We start from the raw sequence: 19,540 nt of genomic DNA, 5'->3' as shown, positions 1-19,540 counted from the left end.
CCGGACTCGAACATGTTGTGGCATGCCTTCCTGCATGTGTTGCTTATAGACTCCACCTACAAGACGAATCGTTACAAAATGCCGCTAGTTCAGATTATCGGTGTTACATCCACGTTGATGTCGTTTTGCATTGCTCATGTGTTCATAAACAACGAGAAACAGGAAAACTTCACGTGGGTTCTACAGAGGTTGAAAGACTCATTAAAAAGTGTTATGGAACCCCGTGTAATAGTAACGGATAGAGATCGCACCTTAATGAAAGCATGTGCAACCGTGTTTCCCAAGGCTAGACATTCACTGTGTAGGTGGCACATACAGCAAAACATTGCCAAATATTGCAAGCCAAACTTTAAAACCGAGGAATGCTGGGAAAAGTTTATTTACAAGTGGGGCAGGCTGATTAACTCAACGGCCGATGCTGACTACAACTACTGGTACGAGCGAATACGATCAAAATTGCCAAGCAAAATAAGCAACGGTAAGTTTTATATTATTTTTGTGTATTAATCGTACTTATTTGACTTTCTTAACTGCACTTGACTTTGATTCAGAAATTATGGATTATTTGTATTCAAACTGGTTAAAACCATATATAGACCGGTTTGTTTCGTTCTGGAGCGACCAATATCTGAACTTCGGTCAACGTACAACGAACAGGGTTGAGGGTTAACATGCCCTTTTGAAGCTCAGCAACAAACAGTGTTGTAAAAGTCGCTAGGCGGTCCCTAGTCGGCCGACTGGGGAGTTGGGAGTAATCGGAGTACTCGGAGAGTACTCGGGGAGTACATGGACATGTAGGGCTGTAAACGAACCGAACGTTCAGCGAACAGTTCGTGAACCGTTCGGCGGGAAGTTCGTTTATGTTCGTTCGATTAATAAACGAACGAACATGAACAAGAAATTTCGTTCGATTAGTTATATGAACGAACATGAACAGAGGTCTCGTTCGTTCGATTGTGTTCGTGAACGTTCGGTAAGGTGTTCGTGAATGTGTTCATGAACATTCGTTGATTTGCGTTCGTTTATGTTCGTATTTTTGTGTTTTTAATTGAAGATCTTTATACTTTCTTATATTTTATTTGTACTTTTTATATTATTAATCTTTTATTTATTTTATTTCCCTAACAATTAAACTAGGAAACCCACTTTCACCTTGTTTATGCATCATTTCACTTTCATTTCTTGTTATTTACATCCACGAATACGATCGACCTCCGTTCCACAATAAGGGATTCAAGTTCGAGTGCTACTCTCTGGGCCATCTATCTTTATCCTTCGTCGCGTTCGCCAAATTTATTCGTGTTCGTTTGTGTTCGTGAACCGTTCGCGAACATGCTCATTTTCTTAATGAACGAACACGAACATAAAATCTCGTTCGGTAAGTGTTCATGAACCGTTCGTGAACACATTTGTTTCCTTACGAACGAACACGAACAAGGCCTTGTTCGTGTTCGTTCGGTTCGTTTACAGCCCTATGGACATGGTAACTATAAAGAAAATTATTTGTTATATATTGTTATATATTATACATATGTTAAAATAAGCATAATTCATGTCAACTGAGTATAATTTAAAATGAAACATGTTTAAAGTTCAAATATTCTGAATGCAAGTCCGACTAGTCTGAGTACAAGGTCGAGTAGTCCGAGTACAAGGCCGAGTAGGCCGATGTTGACCGATTTTGACCGATTTTGACTAATTAAAAGTCAACAAACCACGTTGACCGCCTAGACCGACTAGACCGACTCTTTCCGACTAGGTCCGACTAGGCGCCGACTAGGCCAACTAGGCGCCGAGTTTGACCGAGGCCGACTAATTGAGTCCGCCTAGGAGGAAGTCGCCTCGGAGGGGTTCCGAGGACTGAGTACTCGCCGAGTACTCGACCTTGGAATCCGACTTTTACAACACTGGCAACAAAGGAAGGTTGATTCGTTTACGGAGCCTTCAAGACACAGTTTTTTTTCATCGGCAGACGTGTATGGTGATTCACCCCTATTGGCACACAAGAGTCACACAACGAACCTACAAGGCACAACTCGTTTGTCGAGTCACAAAGTTATTGTGGTGAAACACCTTGGTTCATCGACGAGATTGCGAAAGGAGCTAGGAATTCGAAAACGAAAAGGAATGTGGCAAAATTGGAAGAGACACTAAAATTACCTTTGATGCCTGCCGTATAACTTAATATGTTCATGCACTTCAAACCGTTCATTCCACCTTGCTTCTATCCATACCTCAGTCACATACAAAATGTGCAGGGTGATGGTAATTGTGGGTTTCATTCTATAGCGGTCGGCTTATCGCTTCATGAGATGGAGTGGCCGTCAATACGGCGGGAGCTTATAGGTGAGTGCAGCCGGTACTACGAATTATGGAATACAATAAATGAAATTCAGTTTCATGAAGTTCAAAACTCATTAGATTAGGTCGGTATAGGCGTAGCACCTGGTGACAAGTGGCTACAAATTCCTTTCACGGGGTTGCTGATAGCGAACCGATGGAATGTCATTTTTCTCTTATTAAGCGACAGAGGTTGTGCTTCGTTTTTTCCCATGTTCAAAACAGCCGAAGATAGTATTTCTCATCAAATGGTCGCGCTTGTACATGTTAACAAGAACCATTTTATTCACGTCAGATTAGAAGGGGAACATCCAATGCCAACCCCGTCATGATAGTGGCGACAACCGACACAGAATACGCCAGCAAAGAGTTAGTATAAATTTTACCAGGAACGTTTTAACCAATATAATAAGATCGTTGATAAATACAAGACGAAGGAATTCGTGGATTTAGGTTGCCTATGAATTTAAAATGATGAACATACACGTTATATTAATGTTTTGGCAACTTGTTGAAATGGAACTTGAAAAAATGTTTAAAACGAAAATAGTATTGATGAAGGTTAACACATACCGACTGTGTCTTTGTCACTTCCGCATATAGTAATTTAAGAAAAATAAAAAATACTCAATAGTATACGGGCCGTATAAGAGTATACGACTCGTATACAAGACGAAAACTACGACCGTATATGATGTATACGAACGAATTAAAAATAATATAAGTTGTATACGGGTCGTATACCAGTTTACGACCCGTATACAGGTACAAAAGATCGTATAATATGTTATACGACCTCATATCCACCATACGACCTCAACATTCTCTAAAACTTCTATCGGTTTTCTCTCGGATCGTTCTTGGATAGCGTTCTTCGGCGTTTGTGACGTTTTCTTCTCGTTCTTCTATAACGATACGTTTTCATATAGTATACTTTCAGATTCCGTAACATGTTAGATTATGGTCTTGTATAGTAAATCGAATAGCGTACAAAGGCGTAACGATTAAGATTGTATGATTGAATTTGGAAAAAAAATTGACACTGAAATATACAACTGAATAATCATGAGTATACGATCGTATACATTGTATACGATCTTATAACCTTTGAATGTTCAAACTATATACGATCGTATACATTATATACGATCGTATAACGTTTGAATGTACAAACTATATACGATTGTATGTATACATTATATACGGTAGTATACATCTTGAATTTTCAAGCTAGATACGATCGTATACATTGTATACGATCGTATACTTCTTAAATACTCAAGCTATATACGATCGTACATAATGTATATGACCGTATATCCTTATATTTTATTCCTTGGTTGTTATATTTTTAGCGTATACGGGACGTATAATATGTGCGTATAGGAAACATATATCTGAGGTGTACGTAGTGTATACGTGCGTATAATACTTGCGCGTACGATACGTATACTTCATGTTTACGGATCGTGTACGAGATGTATAATACGTGTGTATACGAAACCTATACTTGATGTGTACGGATCGTATATGAGATGTATAATACGTTCGTATACAAGAATAGCAATCGTATAATACGTGAACGCTAATCGTATAATGATTTATGAGTTTTGATTGTTATTTTTATAGACGATATAGCTGAGTCATTAGGTGCTGCGGCACATAAACATCAGGGTCAGGGTCAGGGTCGGGGACTCGGACAGGAGGAGGATGAGGTTTTGCCCGATTTTATTGAGGTGGCGCAGTTTGTTCGCGACATCCCCCGAGGTACGGCTGCCTACAGATTTTTGGGCAGATTACGGGAGATGGAGCTGAATGCGCCCCGGACCATTGATATTGAGTTTTTGACCGAGATTGGATCGATCGGTCGGGTCCGAGAGTTCATGCCAGCCAACTCCCCGTGGGACCGTTTATTTGATGCCGCCGAAGAACGGGCCCACAGGGAGATTACTTTAGAGTTTTTATATACCTTTTCATTTACGGACACCCGGGGTGGGGGTTAGAGCATTTTTTGACGACACACGCGATATCTTTTACCCTTTGCGGGAAGAGTTATCGGATGACACTTACCGAGTTCGCTGTTGCCTTGGGTCTGTACTCACAGGAGTACTCAGAGTCCCAGGCATTTTTGGATGTGCCCATCAGTACCTCCATTGACGTGTTGTGGACTTGGTGGCGCACTATTGGGTCCAGAGAGTTCGTGATCCCCAAAGGCGCGGGCGAGTCGCTTTTATGACCCGTTACAACGATACCTAAATTGGTGTATCGCCCTGCCGATCGCCGGTCGTAATGATTGCAAGGAGTGGGTCGCCCAAAGTGACATTTTCTACTTGCACGACTTACTTATCGGGGGGGGGGCAACTTTGCGTACAAGTTGGCCGCATACTTCTCCGAGTACGCTTTTAAGCGTCCCTCTACCTACATCAATTGTGGGGGCTTCGTCACCCGTCTGGCAAAGCATTACCCTCGCGTCTTGTCCCCGCATGTGGCAAAGACTAGGACCGTATCACTCCAGCTTCATCGGGTTGGGAGGGCCACAACGTGCGCGATGGGTTTGGCTCGCGAGGTTGGGGGACACGGGGTGGTTTGGTCGTATGGTTAGGATGAGGGTCACGGGGGTAAGGGAGGCGGGGGATAGGGAGCCGGGGGGAGGGGGCGAGGGAGAGGGAGAGGGATGCGGAATCGTTATATTTATTAATTTTTACCAACGAATTGGTATTAGTTAAATGATACCATGACAAAGATGCCATCTAAAATTTAATTTTGGTAGTCCTTTGTTGACTAAACCAAACGTTCTTTTGGTTCTTGTAAATGGTATGACAAAAGATGCCTTCCATGTGCTAATAGTTTGTAATCATCAAATTTGATTACAAAACTTGTCATAGAGCCTGGACTAAAACAAGTAATGTTTATGGGTATCATTTTTTGTCTAAAGCCATTATTCTTTTTGGTTGTCATATGTTGACTAGACCAAATGTTTACAAGACTTGTAGTATCTTGTTTACTAAAGCAAACGATTTTAGAATCGTTTGTTTTGAATTGTGGAATCAATCCTTTGAATATAGAATTCATGATATTGAATTTACAAAATTCATTCATTTGTAGTTACTACCATTTTTGATTGAGTAAATCATTTTTAATTTCGATGATAGTTAATCGATTCTTGTTTGCATATGTTTATAAAAAAAACAGATGTTTCTAAAAATGTTTAAGGAGAGATTAACATAAATATTTCGAAGTAATTTAACAGTTAGAATAGAATATACCTTTCCTCCTTATCCGGCTAAGTAAATCTTTAAGTTGATTTTTCCAAGTGACCAACCCAACCAATTCTTCCCTACGGGCTTCTGCCTAAACGGTACTCTTATGTCTCCAGGGCTCCAGGTTTTGCAAAGTTTTAAAGATGAACATAATGCATAAAAAGGAAACTGATATTTTTATTCATAACTGTCTTCCCTAAGGAATAACTTCTTGATATTTACATAATACTCCCCTTTAGCAAGGAGACTACTCACTTACACACATATTTGTTACAAATGAAAAGTTGGAAAGGAAATGATACGAGAGATAAGGGATGCCTAAACTTAAAGAATTCAACTTCTTTATATAGTAGAAGTGAATTTTACAAAAGACCATTATAGCCCTTAATCAATCGTCATGGATGACGTTTATTTAATCGACAAACCCATGTGTTTGGTCTAGTTCTCGAGTGTCTTCATTTGAAGAATAGCTGCCTTTTTCAGCAGAGGTTTTGTTTTCTTCCGAAGAAGATGCTTTACAATATTCGCGCTGATGGTTTTCAAATGTGCGTTGTAACTTTTGGCAAAGCTGTTCTTTAGTGGCGGGGCCTGCTTCTATCTTATTGAAAATAATGCATTGCTCCATCCTTTCTAGAACTTCTTTTTCATGTAGGGGTAATAGAGTTCCACTATAGCTAGTAATTATACAGTTGGTGCTGCAATAATTTACTTTATTAAAGCTTCCTTGCTTTAATTTTTTTGTAGGTTATTTAGGATTTGTATAAATCCTTTTGTCCTAATATCTAGCCATTTTTCATAGTCTTCATAGTCTTCTTGTATAACCCTTGAAGGGTTGACTATTCTTGTTTTGGCAATACCAATTTCTAAATGATGGTAACTTGGAAAGGTTTTTCCTTGATACCAGTCAGGGAGTGTAGAACAACACTTGATGAAGATATTTGCATCTCTTGCAGCGGCAATTTTTTTTCGAAAATTTTTTATAGCTTTCTTCACTCCTTCGGATAAATTACTTATTTCAAGTAAATTAGGAGAAGGGTAACTGAACTTTGCTAATCCAGCAGAAAATGCTAGAGAAACTAGTTCTAGTCTTGCACCTGGACAAAAGATAATAAGACTTTTAGTAGCCTTATCTTCTGTGTAAATATATTCTAACTCGAAATCGTTTTGGCTTAGGGCTCTAGCCTTTGACCAAATTGTTCTGAGTTCGTCTAAAGATATAATATCTTTTTCTTCTTTCTCCTCTTTTATTGTTGGTTTCGAGAAAGTGTTACTGAATTCAATGACCCTTTCTTTTTTCTTGGGCTTCAAAGGTTCAGAAAAAATGGTTACCTTTAAATGTATTTTTTTTTTCCCGAAGTTTGCTGAATATCGGGTGGCTTTTGGTTGGGCTTGTAATAATGACCCCAAGTTTTTGAAGGGATAGTCAGTTTTGTCAACATAACTTTTGACTATAGATCAGTCTTCATAAATTCCTCTGTGTTCCCCATAAAAGATAACATAAAATCTTTATTTAAGATTTTCTGGTGTCTGAGTGACTTGAGAGTAACTTGGTCTGAGAGAAACCTTTTTAGTTTTTGGCAAACTGTCAGCCATCAACGGATTTGATGTGCCTTTACCAGAGCCGTTTGCTTCTGGGCTAGATGAAGATTTTAGTACTTCATTTACTCTATTTTTGCTTTTTTCCAAAGCAACATGAGTAAACGGACTTGATTTTTCTTTACCCTTCGTCGTTTGAGAGGGAATAGGTTTAGATTGTTTCCTCGCGGATTCCTACTCTGAATTAGCACTTGGTTCTAGACTTTCGTCATAGAGAGCTATTTGATCTTGAATAGCTTTTAATTTTATCAAAAAAAAAATTTCTTTGAGGTGCAAAACCTTTAAATTCTCCATATCTTTTTTAAGAATAAATCTTTCTTTTGTGAAAGTGATAGGTGATTCTTTGTTTGAAGGATGTGTGCTCCTTAAATAGGCATGGAAAGCATTTGAAGCATGTATTTTTTATTTTATGTTTTTTGAAAATCTCGTGTCAAGCAATCAGCCAGCACGTTTTTGGCCCCCTCAAGATGTTCAATGTCGAAAGAATATCTTGAAAACCACATCTGCCATCTGACAAGACAACCTTGTTTGTTATCTCCAGAAAATTTTGTTTTCAGAAAATAAGTAAAATTTTTATTATCTATCATGACTAGAAATTTTACAGAAGTAAGATAAATAGAAAATTTAGAAATGGCGTTTTTTACCGCAAGTAGTTTTTTTTTATTACTGTGGTAATTTCTTTCGGCTTGTTTAAAGCTCCCAGAAGTATACTTACATATTTCTTCCTTTTCGGTTGTTCTGGCCTTCAAAACTCCTCCCCAATAATCGTGAGAAGCGTCTGTTTCAATGATTAAAAATTCATTTTCCTTTGGAAGATAAAGTTTTCGAAAACTGGTTAAGTTTTTCTTTATCTTTTTGATATAGTTTGTATCGGATTGTTTCCATTCCCATATGTAATCCTTTTTTAATTTTACCTGTAAAGGTTTCCTAAGTTCTGCGAGTTTAGGAATATAACTCTCAGCATAGGTTAACCTACCTAAAAATCTTTGAAGATGTTTTTTATCTTCTAAAGTATCTGGGAATTTGTGTAAATTTTCCAGTATATGTTTTTGTGGACAATGAGTCCCTTGATCTATTTTGAGACCTAAAAAGTTTATCTTTGTTTTAAAAAGATTAGCTTTCTTTTTTGATAAAATAATTCCATATTTTTCAATTGTTTTTTAAAACTGATAAAATATGAAAATAGTGTTTATCTTCAGAGTTTGAGAAAACTATAATATCGTCGACATAGACGGTACAGTAATTTTCTAAACCTCTTAAAGCATTTTGCATATGTTTTTGAAATATGCTCGGTGTTTGTTTTAATCCAAAAGGAACTACCTTCCATTGATAATGACCATCTGGACATGTGAATGCGGTTAATAACTGAGATTCTTCATCTAACAGTATCTGCCAGAAACCATTTTTGCAGTCGAAACTAGAAAAATAGGTTTTTCCTCTCAAAAGAGTTAATAATTCCTGCATACAAGGAAGATTATGGCTGTCACCTTTAGTAACTGCATTAATTGCTTTGTAATTTACAACCATGTGCTTTTTTCCTCTTCTTTTTTTAGCTTCATTTTCAACTAAGAATGCTGGAGACATGTGAGGTGATTTACTTGGAATAATTAAATTTTATATCAAGTAATTCCTTAATCTATTTATTAAATTCTTCTCTGTCCTATGGACAATATTTCATAGGTTTTACCCTAATAACAGTTTTAGGATTTGTTAGTTCTATTGATGCTTTCATCCATTTTTTGGACTTTTCAGGATCAACAGGATTTTCTAAACAAACCTTTTCAAGTAGTTCTTCAATTTTTTGAAACTTTTGTATTTCAAGTAAAAATATTCTTTCCGGTTTTATAACCTCTTGAACAATATTAGTTCCAGGAATCTGTTTTATCTTTGAATCTTTTTTCATGGATTCAAGAAAATTTGGTTTTTCGATTTGAAAAGCTTTTGTAACTTTTTTAATCAAAATCATTTCTTGATTAAGATAAAAGGATACTCTGTTTAACCATTGAGTCAAAGGTTCATAAAGTTGACAGAAATTATTTTCAAGAAGTAAATCCATACCTGAGTCTTGTTGATAGATAGTAGGAATGGTAAATGGTTATTCAGAAAAATAAATTATAAGATTTCTACAAACCTTATCCAATTTAATGACTTCTTTGTTAGCAATAATTGCCTTAATATCTTTGGGAGTGTTTTCCCATAGATCATCAGGAATTACATGTTTGCTTGCTAAACAAAGACTTGCCCATGTATCTACATAACAATGTAGAGCAATTGTTTTATATCCTTTGAAAAATATTTTTCCTTTGATATAAATTGAATTTGGATTAGTTATATTTGAATATGCTAATTCAAAACAATGAGTTTGTTTATGATTCTCATCCCCCCAACTAAAAGAGTGGTTAGAATTCTTTATTCCATCCGACGATGGGAATTTTCATTAAGTAGGCATCAATCCAAGAATGGAATTCACCTGTGCCTAATTTATATAAATTTGTTTCATAAAGACAAGTAAAGTCGTCAGTTGTGCTTTAGCAAGATTTTGTCTTGCTTTTTCTACAACAGTTAAAACAAAGACTTCATCAAAGGAACAACTTGGAATAAAGATTTGCATGGTGAGGATCTTTTTGATCAAATAATAAATGCAATATACATGATGTTTTTAGGTCTTGACTTCATGACAGATAAAGACCGAGAAAATCAAAAGTTGCTAGAAAAAGCAAGACAAAATCTTGCTAAAGCACGACTTTGTGATACATGTCATTTAGACGACTTTACTTGTCTTTATGAAACAAATTTATATAAATTAGGCACAGGTGAATTCCATTCTTGGATTGATGCCTACTTAATGAAAATTCCCATCGTCAGAGATAAGGTAAAAGAACGATTGAATAAAGAATTCTAACCACTCTTTTAGTTGGGGGGATGAGAATCATAAATAAACTCATTGTTTTGAATTAGCATATTCAAATATAACTAATCCAAATTCAATTTATATCAAAGGAAAAAGCTTTTTCAAAGGATATAAAACAATTGCTCTACATTGTTATGTAGATACATGGGTAAGTCTTTGTTTAGCAAGCAAGCATGTAATTCCTGATGATCTATGGGAAAACACTCCCAAAGATATTAAGGCAATTATTGCTAACAAAGAAGTCATTAAATTAGACCAGGTTTGTAGAAATCTTATAATCTATTTTTCTAGAGAACCATTTACCATTCCTACTATCTATAAAAGAATGATTTTGATTAAAAAAATTACAAAAGCTTTTCAAATCGGAAAACAAGATTTTCTTGAATCCATGAAAAAAGATTCAAAGATAAAACAGATTCCTGGAACTAATATTGTTCAAGAGGTTATAAAACCGGAAAGAATATTTTTACTTGAAATACAAAAGTTTCAAAAAATTGAAGAACTACTTGAAAAGATTTGTTCAGAAAATCCTATAGATCCTGAAAAGTCCAAAAAATGGATGATAACATCAATAGAACTAACAGATCCTAAAACTGTTATTAGGGTAAAACCTATGAAATACAGTCCACAGGACAAAGAAGAATTTAATAAACAGATTAAGGAATTCCTTGATTTAAAATTAATTATTCCAAGTAAATCACCTCACATGTCTCCAGCATTCTTAGTTGAAAATGAAGCTGAAAAAAGAAGAGGAAAAAAGCACATGTTTGTAAATTACAAAGCAATTAATGCAGCTACTAAAGGCGACAACCATAATCTTCCTTGTATGCAGGAATTATTAACTCTTTTGAGAGGAAAAACCTATTTTTCTAGTTTCGACTGCAAAAATGGTTTCTGTCAGGTACTGTTAGATGAAGAATCTTAGTTATTAACCGCATTCACATGTCCAGATGGTCATTATCAATGGAAGGTAGTTCCTTTTGGATTAAAACAAGCACCGAGCATATTTCAAAGACATATGCAAAATGCTTTAAGAGGTTTAGAAAATTACTGTACCGTCTATGTCGACGATATTATAGTTTTCTCAAACTCTGAAAATAAACACTATTTTCATGTTTTATCAGTTTTAAAAACAATGAAAAATATGGAATTATTTTATCAAAAAAGAAAGCTAATCTTTTTTTAAAAAAAAAAGATAAACTTTTTAGGTCTCGAAATAGATCAAGGGACTCATTGTCCACAAAAACATATATTGAAAAATTCCCAGATACTTTAGAAGATAAAAAATATCTTCAAAGATTTTTAGGAAACCTTTACAGGTAAAATTAAAAAAGGATTACATATGGGAATGGAAACAATCCGATACAGACTATATCAAAAAGATAAAGAAAAACTTAACCAGTTTTCCAAAACTTTATCTTCCAAAAGGATTACATATGTAAGTATACTTCTGGGAGCTTTAAACAAGCCGAAAGAAATTACCACAGTAATGAAAAAGAATTACTTGCGGTAAAAAACACTATTTCTAAATTTTCTATTTATCTTACTCCTGTAAAATTTCTAGTCAGGACAGATAATAAAAATTTTATTTATTTTCTGAAAACAAAAATTTCTGGAGATAACAAACAAGGCCGTCTTGTCAGATGGCAGATCTGGTTTTCAAGATATTCTTTCAACAGTGAGCATCTTAAGGGGGCCAAAAACGTGCTGGCTAATTGCTTGACACGAGATTTTCAAAAAACATATAATAAAAAATACATGCGTCAAATGCTTTCCATGCCTATTTAAGGAGCACACATCCTTCAAACAAAGAATCACCTATCACTTTTACAAAAGCAAGATTTATTGTTAAAAAATATAAGGAGAATTTAAAGGTTTTACGCCTAAAAGAAAAAAATTCTTTTAATAGAATTAAAAGCTATTCAAGATCAAATAGCTCTCTATGACGAAAGTCTAGAACCAACTGCTAATTCAGAGCAGGAATCCGCAAGGAAACAATCTGAATCTACTCCCTCTCAAACGGCGAAGGATAAAGAAAAATCAAGTCCGTTTACTCCTGTTGCTTTGGAAAAAAGCAAAAATAGAGTAAATGAAGTACTAAAATCTTCATCTAGCCTAGAAGCAAACGACTCTGGTAAAGGCACATCAACTCCGTTGATGGCTGACAGTTTGCCAAAAACTGAAAAGGTCTCTCTCAGACCAAGTTACTCTCAAGTCACTCAGACACCAGAAAATCTTAAATAAAGATTTTATGTTATCTTTGATGGCGAACACAGAGGAATTTATGAAGACTAGTCTATAGTCAAAAGTTATGTTAACAAAACTGACTATCTCTTCAAAAAAATTGGGTCATTATTACAAGCCCAACAAGAAGCCACCCGATATTCAGCAAACTTCGGGAAAAAAGAAATACCTTTAAAGGTAACCATTTTTTCTGAACCTTTGAAGCCTAAGAAAAAAGAAAGGGTCGTTGAATTCAGGAACACTTTCTCAAAACCAAAAATAAAGAAGAGAAAGAAGAAAAAGATATTATATATTTAGACGAATTCAGAACAATTTGGTCAAAGGCTAGAGCCCTAAGCCAAAACGATTTCGAGTTCGAACATATTTACACGGAAGATAAGGCTACTAAAAGTCTTATTATCTTTTGTCTAGGTGCAAGCCCAGAACTAGTTCTCTAGCATTTTTTGCTGGATTAGCAAAGTTCATTTACCCTTCTCCTAATTTACTTGAAATAAGTAATTTATCCGAAGGAGTGAAGAAAGCTATCAAAAATTTTCGAAAGAAAATTGCCGCTGCAAGAGATGCAAATATCTTCATCAAGTGTAGTTCTACACTCCCTGACTGGTATCAAGGAAAAACCTTTCCAAGTTACCATCATTTAGAAATTGGTATTGCCAAAACAAGAACAATCAACCCTTCAAGGGTTATAAAAGAAGACTATGAAAAATGGCTAGATATTAGGACAAAAGGATTTATACAAATCCTAAATAACCTACAAAAAATTAAAGCAGTAAGATTTAATAAAGTAAATTATTGCAGCACCAACTGCATAATTACTAGCTATAGTGGAACTCTGTTACCACTACATGAAAAAAAAGTTCTAGAAAGGATGGAGCAATGCATTATTTTCAATAAGATAGAAGTAGGCCCCGCCACTAAAGAACAGCTTTGCCAAAAGTTACAACGCACATTTGAAAACCATCAGTGCGAATATTGTAAAGCATCTTCTTCTGAAGAAAACAAAACCTCTGCTGAAAAAGGCAGCTATTCTTCAGATGAAGACACTCGAGAACTGGACCCAACATACGTGTTTGTCGATTAAATAAACCTCATCCATGACGGTTGATTAAGGGCTATACTGGTCTTTTGTAAAATTCACTTCTACTATATAAAGAAGTTGAATTCTTTAAGTTTAGGCATCCCTTATCTCTCGTATCATTTCCTTTCTAACTTTTCATTTGTAACAAATATGTGTGTAAGTGAGTAGTCTCCTTGCTAAAGGAGAGTATTATGTAAATATCAAGAAGTTCTTCCTTAGGGAAGAACAGTTATGAATAAAAATATCAGTTTCCTTTTTATCCATTATGTTCATCTTTAAAATTTTGCAAAACCTGGAGCCCTGGAGCCATAAGAGTACCGTTTAGGCAGAAGGCCGTAGGGAAGAATTGGTTGGGTTGGTCACTTGGAAAAATCAACTTAAAGATTTACTTAGGCGGATAAGGAGGAAAGGTATATTCTATTCTAACTGTTAAATTACTTCGAAATATTTATGTTAATCTCTCCTTAAGCATTTTTATAAACATCTGTTTTTTATAAACATATACAAACAACAATCGATTAACTATTATCGAAATTAAATGATTTACTCAATCAAAAATGGTCGTAACTACAAATGAATGAATTTCGTAAATTCAATATCATGAATTCTATATTCAAAGGATTGATTCTACAATTCAAAACAAACGATTCTAAAATCGTTTGCTTTAGTAAACAGGATACTACAAGTCTTGTAAACATTTGGTCTAGTCAATATATGACAACCAAAAAGAATAATGGCTTTAGACAAAAAATGATACCCATAAACATTACTTGTTTTAGTCTAGGCTCTACGATAAGTTTTGTAATCAAATTTGATGATTACAAACTACTAGCACATGGAAGGCATCTTTTGTCATACCATTTAGTAGAACGAAAAGAACGTTTGGTTTAGTCAACAAAGGACTACCAAAATTAAATTTTAGATGGCATCTTTGTCATGGTATCATTTAACTAACACCAATTCGTTGGAAAAAATTAATTTGGTCGTATGGTGAGGATGAGGGTCACGGGGATGAGGGAGGCGGGGGAGAGGGAGCCGGGGGGGGGGGGGGGGGACGGATAGGGAGGCGAGGCCGGGGGACACGAAGTACAGGGGGCGGGCGATGATGCCGTCGATATATCACAGGTAGCTGCGTAGGATGTACACGGTGATCGCCCGTACGATCGACGGAGCGTGAGACCTCGTGTGACGCCTCCACTGGGGGTGGAGGAGAGACTCGCTCAGTCGAGTCGGATGTAGCTGCCATACGGGTAGATTTAGCTACTGTCAGGGGGGATGTACAGTGGATGGTCGAGGCGATTATGACTATACATTCTGGTGCGCCCTACCTCCACGAGCTGGCGTTGCACCACCACCACAACCACCATCGCCATAGCTGCTTATTGTATTTTTTATTTTTTTTATTTTACGTTTGAAACATTGTAAAAATTTATCTTTTTGTTTGTTTTTGATGTAAAACATTGTAAATATTAATCTTATGTTTAGATGTAAAGTTGTTTGTTTAATAATTGTTGTCGTAGTGTTTATCATAATCATATCACATATTTATCGTTTTACAAAGTGGAAACTTATTAAACATTATTAGTACGTTTAACTACAAACTCGTAACATAATCCGATATATCTAAATAATATGCAAACACTATTTAAAGAATTACTAAACTTATTAAACGGTTTTCCGATTGCACCAAAAATTAACTATTCTATACGGGTTTCCGATTGCATCAAAAATTAACTTTTCTGTACGGGCTATACGGGTCGTATAACCTTATACGACCCGTATACAGATTTTAAAACTAAAAAACCATATCAAACCTGTGAAACAAAATTATGCAGACCATATAACATTATATTGCTCGTATACAACCCTATACAGCTCGTATAAAGCTATACGGCCCGTATACATGTAAAACTAGGGCTGTAAACGAACCGAACGTTCAGCGAACAGTTCGTGAACCGTTCGGCGAGAAGTTCGTTTATGTTCGTTCGTTTAATAAACGAACGAACATGAACAAGAAATTTCGTTCGATTAGTTAAATGAACGAACATGAACAGAGGTCGCGTTCGTTCGATTGCGTTCGTGAACGTTCGGTAAGGTGTTCGTGAACGTGTTCGTGAACATGTTCATGAACATTCGTTGATTTGCGTTTGTTTATGTTCGTATGTTTGTGTTTTAGTTGAAGATCTTTGTATTTTTTTATATTTTATTTGTACTTTTTATATTATTAAACTTTTATTTATTTTATTACCCTAACAATTAAACTAGGAAACTCACTTTCACCTTGTTTATGCATCATTTCCCTTTCATTTCTCATTATTTACATTGGCGAATACGATCGACCTCCGTTCCACAATAAGGGATGCAAGTTCGAGTGCTAGTCTCTGGGCCATCTATCTTTATCCTTCGTCGCGTTCGCCAAATTTATCTGTGTTTGTTTGTGTTCGTGAACCGTTCGCGAACACACTCATTTCCTTAATGAACGAACACGAACATAAAATCTCGTTCGGTAAGTGTTCATGAACCGTTCGTGAACACATTTATTTCCTTAACGAACGAACACGAACAAGACCTTGTTCGTGTTCGTTCGGTTCGTTTACAGCCCTATGTAAAACAAACAACACATTCCCCCACATTAAATTCTGTGCATTAACATTCTATAAGAGCCCGTTTAACATTATACCCGGCCTAGGGATGTGAAAATAAGATTATAGGGGTGTGTAAATAAAACAACCTAAAATAATCTAAAAAAACATATGATTGATCGGAAAGGAGTTAAGAACACAGGCACCCACTACCAATGATTGGGGAGACAATCTTACAGTCATGTGGTTGTGACACGGCAGCCACCACCACAAGAAAAGTAACCCATTACGCATATATCATAAAACAATATTCAACACATTTATTTAAATAATACATACGGAGTATATGGTTAGCTAAACGTAACTCTGTACGCTAAACAACATAAAGATGAAAGGAATCATTTAAAGGCAAATAAATGCATATAAATTGGGAAAAAAGTGGTCTACCATAAGTGTATAAAATCAGAGAGAATGTTATATTATATAAAAAGAGGGTTCTAAATTAACTTTATTAAAACACCTATGAGATTGTAACCTTTTGTATGTCTAGTACCTTCCACAAATTAAATTTAAAGTATTCTTTAACATTTAAAGAAACACATAAGACAGCATCTTTATATCTTTCAGCATAACTAATTAATTCAAGGAAAAATTACAGTTTTCGTCCTTTATGTTTGTATCAGATTACAATAGATGACCTTTAACTTCAATAATTACAGTCACAGTCCTTTATTTGGAAAACCCATTACACTCTAGGTCCTTTAATACAAACCAGGTTAAAAATTTCAGTTAAATATATCATTTGCTTTTCATATGAGGGTATGTTAGTAATTTTACCTATTATATTAATTAACAATTAACAATTTATACTAGACATCCTCTTTCACTCTCTCTACACTCATCCATATCCCCTGTAACCTAAAGTTTCACCGCAACCCCAACCACCACTCCAGCGCCACTGCCACGATGACCACCTAAACGCCTTACCAGTCACCACCACCACTCCGGCCACCACCTAAACGCCTCACCACCACCACTTCGACCAACAGCATTGAAACCCCCAACCATTGTAGACCTCGACCGTTGATTCCTGTATCCGAGATCAGATTCAACCATTGATTCTCATGGAGAATAAACTATTTTCGTTGATTGTTGCAGATTCAGCCCAGATCTACCACTCAGGTTCGAATCGCATCTCCACCAACCCAAAGGGGTGCCGATTGGGTTGACCAAGCAGGAGGATCAGATATGAGAAATTGGTGAGTGGTTTTCAATTAAATGTTACCAGATTTGGTTGGTGCCAATTCACGCCAATTCACCATGACCACCACCTAGGTTTAGAGGACATGAACTATTTTGACTTGGAAATTTGGTGGGTGTTTTATACTTAAAGTTTGTTTTTTTAATTGGGTATTATACTTGAGAAATGCATATGTTGCATTTAGAAGGGTACATGGACTGTTTTGGGAAGTAAATTATGATTTTTGGATAGGTAAATGGGAAATTTTGCATTTTTTGTTAACTGTATGGGAAATGGGATCCTTTAATTTAGCCTTTTTAAATGATTTTAAAGGTGTTTAACTGTCGGGGTGGCGCTGCCGCCGTGGCTCTGCCACAAGGGTGGTGGTGGCCGGCATTTTCTAGAGAGAGGGAGAGATATGAGAGAGAAGAAAGAGTAAGGGGACTTGGTTTGGGTTGTGTGTGGTTGTAAAGATGAAAGAAATAAAAAGATATTTTGTACTGTATATAGTAGTAAAATTGCTAACATACCCTTATGTGAATGGCACATATCATACTTAACTGAAATTTTTAACCTGGTTTGTGTTAAAGGACCTAGAGTGTAATGGGTTTTCCAAATAAAGGACTGTGACTGTAATTATTGAAGTTAAAGGTCATCCATTGTAATCTGATATAAACATAAAGGACGAAAACTGTAATTTACCCTTAATTCAATTTCTTTTTTTCTTTTTTTCTTTTTTTCTTTTTTACAAAGTAGGTTCTTGAAAATCTAGAATCAATTTGACGGCGTACGTTAATCATTTAACCAGCGTACGTTAGCAAAAGGGGTAAGAGATACGCCTTCCGACAAAAAGCAAAGCATGATAACAACCTAAACAAGAGTCCAAAAGCACTAACCTGCACGGCGGGTGAAGTTAACCCAAGGATACGAATCTTAGCCCGTACATCACCCAAGATCCGAAGCTCAACCCGATCATTAATCGCAGCATCTTTCAACAACTCATCAGCATCCGCCTGCATCAAATTCACCCGATCCACCAACACCGTCGTCTGCACCAGCCGTACGCTATGTGACGGCTGGTAAAACCCCGGGACCACACCCCTACCTAACGGAATCCCGCGGTACATGATAGTAAACGTGGACTCGTCGTACTTGATCCCTACCTAAATAAGGAATGAAAAAAATATAACGTGGTCAATGTGATTTATTGATTGTATAATAATTACACTTTACCACAAAATTAACATACTCTTAAATATTTCACTTCACACCACCATGGTCTCGTCCCATGCGGGACCATAATATTTCACTTCACAGCACCATGGTCCCGTCCCATGCGGGACCATAATTACGGTTTGTATTTCATACAAGCGTAGCGTATTTATATTAGAGATATCAAAGTAAAAAAAGTATTTTAAATATTATACGAATATTTACTTTACTTAATATTATACTATACCTTGTTGTCGTTCTTTGCGGTAAATATCATGCGAATAGCGAGCGAGAGCGAGGCGCCGGGGGCGGAATTGACAGCGGCGAAGGGCGGAGTAGTGGCGGAGAAAGGGGTAGGTGTGGCGGCGAGGTTGATGTACTGGATGCCGACTTGTTGGAGAGTGAAGTGAGGTTTTCTGGGTTTAACGGCGAGGAAGATGACGAGGACGAGGGCGAGGGCGAGGAGAGCGAGGAAGGAGAAGAGGAGTAAGAGGCAGCAGCAGCAGCCTTTGAGAGAGGCGGAGGAGGAGCCAGTGGTGGCGGAGTATGGATAGTAGTGGTGGTTGTTGTGGTGGTTTGGGTTGTTGGTTGTGGTAATGGTGGTACCAGAGGTCATAGTTTTGGTTAACGGCGGTGGTGGTTTGCTGTTAAGTATCTGTGGAAGAAGTAACGCCGGCCGGAACCTACTTCCTCCGTCTCCACTGTGCTGACCGACGGTGTTTGTGGTGGTGGAGGAGAGAGACGGAGTGGAGTTAGTTGGGGGATTTTTTTGTGTCTAGAGTTGTAATGTATTATTGTGTGGAATTTCTAAGTTTTATTCGTTATTAGTTTTCCTATAATAGTATTAAAGTAGTGAAATTTTTTTGATTGGTGTGATTGGAAATATTGTTAATATTGCTTATAGTGTTATAAAACCTAACTAGTTATTTTCATCCCGTGCGTTGCGGCTGAACTCAATAACTACAAAAGGCGTGTCAGCAACGGCAAACAGATATTGAATATCAAAACATAAATAAAATGACGTGGTAAGGTTAGTCACTCAGTCATAAAAAACGATTTTAAATAGCCTAATATATA

At 36.4% G+C, this 19,540-nt stretch overlaps 1 protein-coding gene across 2 annotated transcripts in view; it reads right to left on the bottom strand.

Moving 5' to 3' along the window:
• Positions 1 to 19,275, bottom strand: part of LOC110915102 — a 29,036-nt gene extending 9,761 nt beyond the window's left edge. The window contains exons 1-2 of one of the 2 annotated variants that reach the window (XM_022159734.2): positions 18,711 to 19,275; positions 18,148 to 18,414 (exon numbers count right to left, since the gene is read on the bottom strand). In XM_022159734.2, the coding sequence (XP_022015426.1) occupies positions 18,148 to 18,414; positions 18,711 to 19,079 (636 nt within the window). In that variant the 5' untranslated portion in view covers positions 19,080 to 19,275. The remainder of the gene's footprint in view (positions 1 to 18,147; positions 18,415 to 18,710) is intronic. The other variant, XM_022159735.2, reaches the window with a different exon arrangement.
• Positions 19,276 to 19,540: the final 265 nt, after the last annotated feature.

The sequence above is a fragment of the Helianthus annuus genome, chromosome 16, assembly GCF_002127325.2.
Source record: "Helianthus annuus cultivar XRQ/B chromosome 16, HanXRQr2.0-SUNRISE, whole genome shotgun sequence".
Lineage (NCBI taxonomy): Eukaryota > Viridiplantae > Streptophyta > Magnoliopsida > Asterales > Asteraceae > Helianthus > Helianthus annuus.
This window is presented reverse-complemented; position numbering and strand designations above follow the sequence as displayed.